Source organism: Lolium perenne, chromosome 3 (genome assembly GCF_019359855.2).
Source record: "Lolium perenne isolate Kyuss_39 chromosome 3, Kyuss_2.0, whole genome shotgun sequence".
NCBI classification, from domain to species: domain Eukaryota; kingdom Viridiplantae; phylum Streptophyta; class Magnoliopsida; order Poales; family Poaceae; genus Lolium; species Lolium perenne.
The window spans coordinates 349,146,178-349,157,231 of NC_067246.2; the positions used below are offsets into that span (position 1 = coordinate 349,146,178).

An 11,054-nucleotide genomic window follows, 5' to 3' on the forward strand; every position below is an offset into this window, starting at 1 on the left:
TATCTTGTCAAACTTTATTCAATTAGGGGCGAAGCCTTAGTTAGGTGCAGCCATAAGCATTTGCAAATACACGCCTTATGATGGGTCCTAGAGCCATTTTCATGTGCAAGTATATGAATCATTAAGATATAAATGTTCCACCATAGCCATAAGATTTAGGGTCCCCGACATAAACCCCTCTAAAGCAACCCATAGTGTTGGAAGACGGTTTCTGTCATTCCGACACCTCCAACACTAATGCATTACATCAAAGTGCAGCACGAACCCATTTAGGTGAAGTAATATGCAGTCGACGTTCGCATATAACCATCATAGAACAACATAAAAGATATAAAACTTGACCAAATACTCATTGCACATTATATAGAATCATAGCGAGATCATCATATGCCCTCATGAACGTGGGGAAATACTCACAAGTGTCAAACATGATTTGGACCAGAGGCATAATGGTTCCAAAAAAATCTAAATATATAATCTCCCCATCAAATAATGACAAAGTACCAATCACGAACATGCAATAGCACTAAAAACAATATCCGGGGTTCAATTCAACACAAATTATGAGGGGGATGACTTCGATCTCGTAGATGGAGATGGCGGTGATGATGGTGCTGGTGGAGATGTCGATGGAGGTGCCTCCTCCCAAGCCAAGGAGGAGTCGGGATGTTGATGGCGTCAATTTTCCCTTCACCGGAGGCACCGGTGCTGCAAGATCTGCCCTCTCCCGGAGTTGGAGAGGACTTTCGCCTCCGTCGCTACCTCAATAAATCTCGAGAAATATGGCTTAGGTTTTTTGGGCGAAACAGAGCTTCTGAAAAAAGGGGGTCCGAGGCGACGCTTGACATAGGCATCCCCAATGGGCCTGCCGAAGATGGTACCCGGGGTTTACTGGAGGCCCACAACTCGAAGAATAAGAAGAATCGGAAGCCCAAGTTATCATTAAGGAAAGCTAGAGTTGTATTAGGAAATAATACTTGTAATCTGGCGGGATGGGTTGAACCCTCCCGGACTCTGTAACTTGTGTATTACGAATCCCTCGGCTCCGCCTCCTATATAAGGGGGAGTCGAGGGACAAAGAAAGCATCGATTCATTGTCTCACGAAACCCTAGTTTTCACATCGTCGAGCACTTTTCGGCTGAAACCTTCGAGATCTACTTGCCCTCTACTTCTGACTAAAACCCTAGTCTACAACCTGCGGGCATTGATAAGTTAATCCCTTGTCAATTTCACCAAGAAGGGAAGGAACAGGCGCTACAGTGCGTGCGCCAGGAAAAGTGGAGGACGTGTGTCCCCCACTTGCACGACGTGTCAACTTGATGAGAAATTTGGGCCCGCAAGGCAGAGAGAGCGCAGTTCTCGCGTTTTCCCGGTACAGTGATCGTGGCTATCGTCAGCAATGATGTCACCCTGGCAAGAGAAAGTCTCGGCTATGAAGCTTCATAAGAATGGCGACAACAGAAGATTATTGATTATTCCGAGAGCCTTTGGTCAAATACAAGTTTTTTATCAAATGCTCGGGGGCTACTTTGAAACAATGAAAAACTCGAGAATGACAAAATAGAAATGGCGAGAGCCTATGATCAAATACAAGCATTTGCTCATAGCCTCGAGGGCTACTCCCATCGGGAGCGCTGGTCGCGCACCCGAAAGATATGAAAACTTCGAGAAAGAAGGAAAATATAGCAACGTAAGGCGTTGAGCCTACACCCAAGCACAAGTCCTTGGCTGTAGCCTCAGGGGCTACTCCCATCGGGAACGCTGTTCGCGTGCCCGATGAAATTATAAAAAAGAGAGAAGGAAGAAGAAAAAGTGAGCATATTTCGAGTTATATAAATAACTCTACATATACTCCCATCGGGAGGGCAATATAAGTAATCCGTTGACTCAATAGAATGTGCTATTCCAACAGCCAAAAAAGCATTCGACAATATATTCTCAGAGCGCCAAAGTTGCGAACAATCTCTGAGTGCCGCAAAACTTTGCGAAGGTAAGACCCCAGATCCGTTCTGAGTGGCGTGGCGCCGTCTCTGACGTCGGTTTGCTACTTTTTTCCGTATCAATAGATACGAAGAAAAATCCTAACGAACGCGTTAGGTACCCGATAAAATATGACTGGGACTCGACAGAATGGTAAGACCTTAAGCGGCACCTGTCGAAGTTTACACCAGTATCCCGAGATCATGTCCAGGGATGTGATCTTGAAGTAGGTTTTTGCGGATTGCCGCTAGAGCAGTTAACAAGTACCTGATCCGTCAGATGAACTAGCGCCAACTACCATTATCCCTGTACAATACATAATTACGTATCCAACGATATGTGATAAAATTCGGCAGAGCTATTGAATGAATATAAAGTTGGAGATTTTCCCTGATTCTGCGATTCAAGCAAAATCTCGGGGGCTACTGACATAGGCATCCCCAATGGGCCTGCCGAAGATGGTACCCGGGGTTTACCGGAGGCCCACAACTCGAAGAATAAGAAGAATCGGAAGCCCAAGTTATCATTAAGGAAAGCTAGAGTTGTATTAGGAAATAATACTTGTAATCTGGCGGGATGGGTTGGAAACCCTCCCGGACTCTGTAACTTGTGTATTACGAATCCCTCGGCTCCGCCTCCTATATAAGGGGGAGTCGAGGGACAAAGAAAGCATCGATTCATTGTCTCACGAAACCCTAGTTTTCACATCGTCGAGCACTTTTCGGCTGAAACCTTCGAGATATACTTGCCCTCTACTTCCGACTAAAACCCTAGTCTATAACCTGTAGGCATTGATAAGTTAATCCCTTGTCAACGCTCGAGGAGCGAACAAGCATGGGTGGCACACCCTGTCTGGCCAAGAGGAATTGATGTTGTCTTCAAAATATCCTGGTTAGTTTGTGCGTAATGTTGAACTCCGCACCGCCTAGTTAAAGGGTGCCTCTTATCCCTTTCCTGATAGATTCATCTTTCCTTTCTTTCTTTCCTTGTAATACATATGAGAATTCCTCATCTAGGCAACCTACTATTTCTTTGTTTTGAGTATGAAGTGATGTATGTTTGTTGAAAAGAAGGAAATAACGAACAATAATGTAATTCCCTGTTTTGGTTTGATGGATTTAACTTCTTATGTATTTTTTCTATCCTTTTTCCGGGTTACCCTGCTGTGCGGTTTTCTGTTGGGACCATATACAAAGCATTATCCTTTTTTGTTACATTGAACTCCTACAACATTGTCCGCCACTCATATTGTGTGTTAGAGAATCTTGAAGTGGCAGAAGTGCTCAGATGAAATAGTGTACATGGCATATTTATCTTAGTGTCAATCTTGATTAGGTGTTTGTTGGCCAGTGAAACTGGTACATGTGTTGTGGTTGGCTTCCATGCCATGGGGTGGTTGCTGCTGACGAACGAATGGCACCGAAATTCCTAAGCGTGCAATGGACGTGTCCGGATACATATAGGTGCATGTTTGTTCGCCCCATATAGATCTTACTAGAGTAATATACTATGCTGCAGCCATCACTAGTCATCATCACGATTTGCTAGGCACTTGATCATTTCAAGGTTCCATTTTCACGGATGTGTGCACCAAATCAGAAATTGGCATGGTAACAAATCTGAAATGACGATATATATAGAGAGAACAGGGGAGCTCTAAACTTACGGAATATACATAATCTTACGCATAATCTAACTATTGCCTGGCCACTTTCTGGTCTTAGGCGGTGCTCCCCTCTTGATGACGTCGGATCGGGATCGAACGGATCGAACGAAGCTGCGGAACACAGTCAAGAAAAACAGCCCTCGGTCATTGACTTTTCGTCCCCATTCCCCTCTCCCCTCTCACCCGTCAACATCTCCTCCGATCCCACCGCTAAATCGGCCTCGTCGGCGGCGGGAGGTCCGGTGAAAAACAGTAAAGGAATCAGTGCTAGGGAGCGTTTGACGGTGCGGACGCGCGGACCGACGTTCCCGATGAGGTAGCCGTGGTGAGAGGGGATCGTTCAGTGGCGTGCCCCCGCGAATCGAGGCCGGCGACCATCGCGAGAGGGTCGATGGAGGATCATCGGCGGCGCGCCCTCGCTAATCGACGCATCCAAGGTGGGCGGCCGTCGTGCGAGGCTCGGTGAAGGAGTATCCGGCGGCGTCGCTCTAGGATTCGACGCATCCGAGTACTGTGGCCCGTCGGGGACGAGTCGTGGACGAACATCGGCGGCGTGGTTCTGTGTCAAGGCGGATGTGTTCGTCTGTCAATCTTTTTGTGCTGGTGAGTGTTTCCGTCCGCTGCCTCCCTCCCCTGCCATTGTTTGTTTCCGTACTGAAGTTTTTGCCTATTTCGCGCGTGAATCAACCACGATTTGGCGGATCTACAGAGCATGGTATGGCATACACTGGAACACATACGTGCTACTACCTGACAGTTGAAAAAAATAGCGACACCATGAATTGAAAAACTGCTCGGCTGTATGCTGCAGCCCAGCCGCGAGTACTGAGAGTAGAAAAAAGGAACACTGCTCAGCTTTGTAGGTTTTCCTCAAAAAATAAACTACTTTGTAGGTTCTCTTTCTCACAGGATGTAAAAATTGCATATAAATACATGCAATGTGTTAGACTTAGAGAGTACTAGTTTTGTGGGTTGTATTTTTCTTATCATAGGATGTAAAAAATGCCCCTAAAATACATGCTACTCTCTTAGAGAATACTAGTTGCATTTTTCCATTGTATGTATTTTTGGTATCAACACTATCTGCAGGATGTATTTTTCTCCTATATGCAAAGTGCAACATCTCCCAATGGTATACATTTGAATCTGAGTGCATGTATTTTCATGAGACTAGCTAGTTCATGCCGCACTCCATTATCATTATTATTTTTTAAGCTTCCAATTCCATCCTCTATGAAATGCTAGCGTATTTTCTTGCCCTTTTCTGTTGTTTCTTCTAGCCGGTGAGAAATTCCCTGGGCGGTGCTGCGTTGCAGGGTCACCTTCTCGAGGATTGTCAAGAGGAAATCGATGGAGGACTTCTCCGGCATGCCATACAACATGATTGTTGCTCAGCTGCCTCTTACCAACATGGTAACTAACCCGCTCCCAACACTTGATCTTCACAGTCTTGCACTCTATTACATCCTTGGTCTCCTTTATGCTTCAAGCTACTTTTGTGTGGACTACTGATGCAAGGACGACACTAGTTGTAAGTACCAGTGAGTTAATAATGCAGATTGCAAGCTTCTTTAGTGAGGAAGCCTGATGGTCATATGACTAGAAAGTAACTAGCGTTGTATTTTTATGCATATGGATGTATTATTATGTCCTTATATTGCATAATAGGATGTACTTTCATATTCCTTGAAGTTTTGGTCAGATTAAACAGTAGGTAACATCCTGAATTTTTTATCCAACATGATGTATTTTCATGATTATATTGTGCATACGGGATGTATTATTATATCCCAGGAAGTTCTTTTGCATCCCTCAAAGTTTTGCTTCACATTAGACAGTATGGTTCTTTCCGGAACTTTTTTTTATTCAACATGATGTATTTTCTCATTAAAATTGCATATGGGATGTATTATTCTAGTCATAGAATGTACTATTTTTATTCCCACAAGTTTTGGGTCATATTAAATAGTAGTTTATTCTTGATTTCTTCTTGGTTCAACCTGATATGTATTTTTATTCTGATACATGTTATTCTTCCATCCCTCGATTAAATTTTTTTTTTGATCAAAACCACATCACTCTTTTCTATGGTATATGTAGTTTGCAACTGATGAATTGTATATGTAGTTTTCGATGTAAACTGCATTGTCGCACAACCATAAATATAGTTGTTAATAGTCTGGAATGTATTTTTTGAACACAAGATTAACCCGCAGATGTAATGACGCTGGTATATTTACATGTAGGTTGCAGCAAGGAGAGGCCTGGTTGAAGCGTAATTCTTGTCGATTGCTTGGGCCAAATTTTTATCTACGGGTTGCTTGAAAGCGATGTGTTTTGTTACATTAAAAGGATGATGGTGAGGTTGTATATATGATGTTCTTTTTTCAGTTTTGCCAACTGCATGTGTGAATGCATTCTTTACAAGATTTAGTAGTACTGTTCTTTCTGCCATGTACTAGCCACGCGTGTCAGAGAAGGCATGAGAAAGTACCGCGGGTAGCTGTTTTGGGTTCACATTGTGGTAGTATCTTTTTACAAATCGTGGGAAAGCTAAGCATCGCACGCTGGGTCAAGGAGAAAATGTGGGGAACCAAACTTTCCTTTTTAGTAATACGTGGAGCAGACAGATCTGTTTCTTTCTATTTTTGGGAGGGGCACCGTGGAAGACTACTAGCAACGTCCATAATCTTATCGTTTTTCTCATCAAAACCATGTAGGCACTCCATTATTTCAGAGAAGGAGCATTATTTAGCCTAGGCTGCGTACCTACCTTATACTGGCGCCACAAAGTGCAAATTTCATCATGATTTCCAGCTTACAAACTTCAGATGAAGAAGCTATGGCCAATGCCTCATCATACACTGCCATCAAAACACGTAGTACGACAAGGCTGAGTTGTATTAAACACTAGAGAAGTCATCCAACCAAATATGTGTAGCTAGACCAAGTTTACTAGAATAAAGCAGTTTCAACTCAGTGTATATATGTTCGTTTTGCTGAGGAAGAAACGGTAGTTTCAACTGCAGAAGCAACACGTACTCATCTGAACGTATACCATGATTTGTACAGATGTGCTGTAAGTTTATTTCATTTAATAAAGGCTTGTATGTACTGTGATAGATTGGAATTGATGCACGAAATACATCCTGATGTCTACAGAAACTGAAAATGGACCTGGAAATTTCAAAACAAGAGTTCATGGATCATCTCCTCACTTATTATTTTCTACACTTCTATGGGACATACCAAAAGGATACATGGGCACAGATGTAATGTTGATTTAACCTCATTTCAGTTGCTAGTTTTTTTAAGCAGATTTCAGCTGCTAGTTTGCAGAATAGCTTACAATACAATTTCAAAGGGAACCATCGTACTGGATAGAAAACAATTTGAAATTTTATACGAGAAATACATATGAAGCTAAGATGTACCTGCAAATTCCATCCCAAGATTACCCTCCTATAAAATAATATTCTCTTAAGAAAAACAGTACCTAAATAATAAGAGTATAGTTATTAAAATTCACCTTGTTTGTACAGTCACCTCTCAAGAGGTAGGACCACAAAACTTGTTGCCCCTGATTTTCTCCTTTTTGAGTTCCACTTTTCAGTCTTTGGATTCATGTGCTTGCACAAATTTTCATCTCCACCATCAATATACATTTCTTCAAGAACTATTGAATTCTCAGCGAAGAACTTTATCAGCTTGACACCAAGACAGTTCGATTTCTCTAGCTGAAATTGCAAGGCCACTCTCACGAGAGAGCTCTGCAAGCATTGGAACAAGTGGCACTGAGCCAAGGCAGCGATCTGAATTTCCTTTTGAGGAGTTCTTGTGTCGGGTACCCCTTTTTTATTTGAGGAGTCTGCTTTTTTCTCCGCGGTCAGGTTGATCCTGAGGGCAGCGAGCATGGGACAACATCGGAGCATGTTCAAGATTGCCATTGCTGCAGCCTTGCCTTTCGTTGAATCCACTCCTTGAACCTCGAGATGCTCGAGGCGGCGGAATGCCGGCAGGAGCTCAGCCCGCCTTGCCTCGCTGAGGACGGCAATATCCTCGAGGTGGTTCACCCTCAACCTCAACTCCTTGGTGCTAGTGAAGCTCCGAGCAAATCGCCAGAAGGTTGCTAAATCACGTTCTGGATCCTTGCTGTTCCCATTGTTGCCACGCCCGGAAAAATCCAGATCCACTTGTTCCAACTCTGGCGGCTGTGCACTGAATGAGAACGAGCGGAGTTGCCCCTTGTACCTGAAGCGGCGCAGCCTCGGCGCGTGGATCTCAACAGCTTGGACGGGGACGGTAGTTTCGTAGTTGTAGACAAAGCGGTTGCAGCTCTGGCTCTCCTCCTCCCACTTGCAACTGTCCAGCACGAGCAGGGTGGCGGCGGGGCATCGGAGGTGGCGGGTTGTGCCATGCTTGGCTTCTTTGTCCGTTGCGTCGATGAGGACGGTCTCGAGGCGGATGGCAGCGAGCGCTGGCGCGGCGTCGATGGCTTGTTGGAGGGAACGTAGGTGCTGGGAGCAATGGCTCAGGCGTAGAGAGGAGAGCCGTGGTAGAGCGAGGTGGGTGCCCAGTAGTCCCTTGCAGTGGGTGAGGTCCAAGACCCGGATGGTCTCCAGCTGCAGGGAGTCGAGGGTGACAGTGAAGAGGCCCGTGTGATCCCGAGTGTAGAGGTAGTCGCTCTTAGGATTGGCGACGATCCGGAGCTCCTCGACGCCGCGGCGCGCCGCACCGTGGGAGAGCGCGACGTCGACCAGGCCCGTGTAGCGCGACACGACCTTGTCGTGCGCTCTGTCGCGGTACCAGTTATCGATATCGCCCATCCGTTGGTGGAGATCGGAGTCGAGCCGCAGGGTGAGCCTCCTGACGGGGACGTCGGCGGCGTCGAGCGCCGCCTCGGCCGCGGCGACGAAGCAGTCGCGCTGGGTGAAGAAGCGCGGGTTGTCGTAGCAGGTGCGGAGCTTGCCCGTCTCGAGGTTTAGGGCGCCCGAGCAGCGCCAGAGCGGCGCGCGCCATCGCCGCGAGAGCGCCGTCGTGGAGGCGGCCTCCCTGAGCGGGGCGTAGTGGAGGACGCGACGGAGGAGGTCGTCAGGGAGCTCGGACAGGCGGTCGACGCCACGGGCGACCATCGCCTAGGGCGAGCGCGGCGGCGGCGCGAGAGGAGACGATTGGTGTATGAGCATGCAAACTGATCGGGCTTCCGTTGGGCCTGCAAATAGTTTTGTTGAACTTCCGTTGGGCTATGGTGTATGCCTGGCCACCGTTGACAAGTACAGCAATGCAACACCCGTAGGACTGCTGTGCTACGGAATAAATATCTTCTTTACTATTAAATCTAGACCGGACCGTACGTCGTACGTCCAAGAGTACCACTGAAAAAACCAGCGGGCCTACACCCGATCGGAAGTGTTTATAGATTCCTGCTATACATACTATAAATTTCTCCCATACTCATACGATCCCCTACATGGCTGCTACTCTATCCCGCGCGAGGCAACTGGAGGCGAAGACAGTTCGCGTTTGGGCTAGGCTCAGACCTGGATAATGCGATAGACGATCGGACCATCTCTCTTCTTCTGGTAACTTCCACCTGTGAAATAATTCTTGTTTTAATTTGGTTTATCCTCAATGAGCTGTTTGGGCGAACTGTTTTAGTAGCACGTAGCAACTAGCAACGATCCTGCCACATATGGTTGAGCACTCGATCTGTGTATGGAGATTTCACCAAGGCCTTGTTTGGAAGCGGTGGATTTCTGTGTCTGAAAGAGTATTAAATCAACGTGTTTTTGGTGGACACCCTATACCGGTCGCCAATCCGTAGAAAGCGAGTGTATAAAACGCGAGGGCCACCTCGCTTCTGGAAAACTGCTCATCCTGACGAGTTTTCACGGGTATAATTAGGCTTACACTGCTACACACCGGCCTGCCAAATAGGAGCAAAGAGTATTTTCGAGTAATTAACTGGGCTGGTGTAATACACGTGTATCTACTTAAAAACAAGGCTGCCAAAACAAGGCCCAAAGGGAGCTCCACGAGGAGATTGTTAGAGCATCTCCCGGGACCACACACAAAAAGAAAGTTTTAGGCATGTTCTCTAAAGCTAAAAAAAACCGTCGCATTTTATGTTCCGTGCTTCCGGTAAAGATATACACATGGGATGGGTCAGATCCGGTAAAGACTCTGTCGGTCGAGACGCAAACGATTTTCAAGGGGACCGCTCGCTTCTTCATGGGTCCGCCTGGCAGCGGACGCGAGGCCTGTTTTGAGCGCATCGCTTGTCTTTGCTTCCGTGCCTGCGCCGCAGCATTCGCCATCAGTGGCGTCGCCTCATCTTCTACACACGAACTAGGCCCATCCGCTCGCCCCATCTTGTGCTCACGAACAAGGCCTGATCGCTTGCCCCATCTTCTGCACTAGGACTGTAGGGATTCGTTGCATAGAAAACAAAAAAAATTTCCTACCGCGAGAACGCAATCCAAGCCAAGATGCAATCTAGAAGACGGGAGCAACGAGGGGATGAACGAGACTCACCCTTGAAGATTTCCAAAGCCTACAAGATGAGGCTCTTGTTGCTGCGGTAGACGATCACTTGCCGCTTTCAAAAGCGCGTAGAAGATCTTGACGGTGCCACAATCGGGCAGCACCTCCGTACTCGGTCACACGTTCGGTGTTGATGAAGACGACGTCCTCCCCGTTCCAGCGGGCAGCGGAAGTAGTAGCTCCTCCTTGAATCCGGCAGCACGACGGCGTGATGGCGGTGGCGATGGAGATCTCCGGCGGAGCTTCGCTAAGCGTTGCGGGAGAGGTGGAGGAGGTGGGGCGGCTAGGGTTTTGGAGAGGGGGTGGCCGGCTTCCTTGGGTGCGGTGATACGTCTCCGACGTATCGATAATTTCTTATGTTCCATGCCACATTATTGATGATATCTACATGTTTTATGCACACTTTATGTCATATTCGTGCATTTTCTGGAACTAACCTATTAACAAGATGCCGAAGTGCCAGTTGCTGTTTTCTGCTGTTTTTGGTTTCAGAAATCCTAGTAAAGAAATATTCTCGGAATTGGACGAAATCAACGCCCAGGTTCCTATTTTGCCCGGAAGCATCCAGAACACACGAGAACCGCCAGAGAGGGGGCACAGGCCCACCAAACCATAGGCCGGCGCGGCCTAGGGGTGGCCCGCGCCCCCCTATAGTGTCGTCGCCCCGTTGACCTTCTGACGCCGCCTCTTTGCCTATATAAAGCCCCTGGACCTAAATCTTCGATACGAAAAAGCCACGGTACGAGAAACCTTCCAGAGCCGCCGCCATCGCGAAGCCAAGATCTGGGGGACAGGAGTCTCTGTTCCGGCACGCCGCCGGGACGGGGAAGTGCCCCCGGAAGGCTTCTCCATCGACACCGCTGC

General features: G+C 47.0%; 1 protein-coding gene across 1 annotated transcript; it reads right to left on the minus strand.

The window, feature by feature from the left end:
* Nucleotides 1–7,189: 7,189 nt before the first annotated feature.
* Nucleotides 7,190–8,779, minus strand: LOC127340550 (F-box/FBD/LRR-repeat protein At2g26030-like). Its single transcript, XM_051366290.1, has one exon. The coding sequence runs from the start codon at nt 8,777–8,779 to the stop codon at nt 7,190–7,192; it is 1,590 nt and encodes a 529-aa protein (XP_051222250.1).
* Nucleotides 8,780–11,054: the final 2,275 nt, after the last annotated feature.

Coding starts and splice junctions, on each gene's coding strand:
- LOC127340550 (XM_051366290.1), bottom strand. CDS start 8,779: ATGGTCGCCCGTGGCGTCGACCGCCTGTCCGAGCTCCCTGACGACCTC.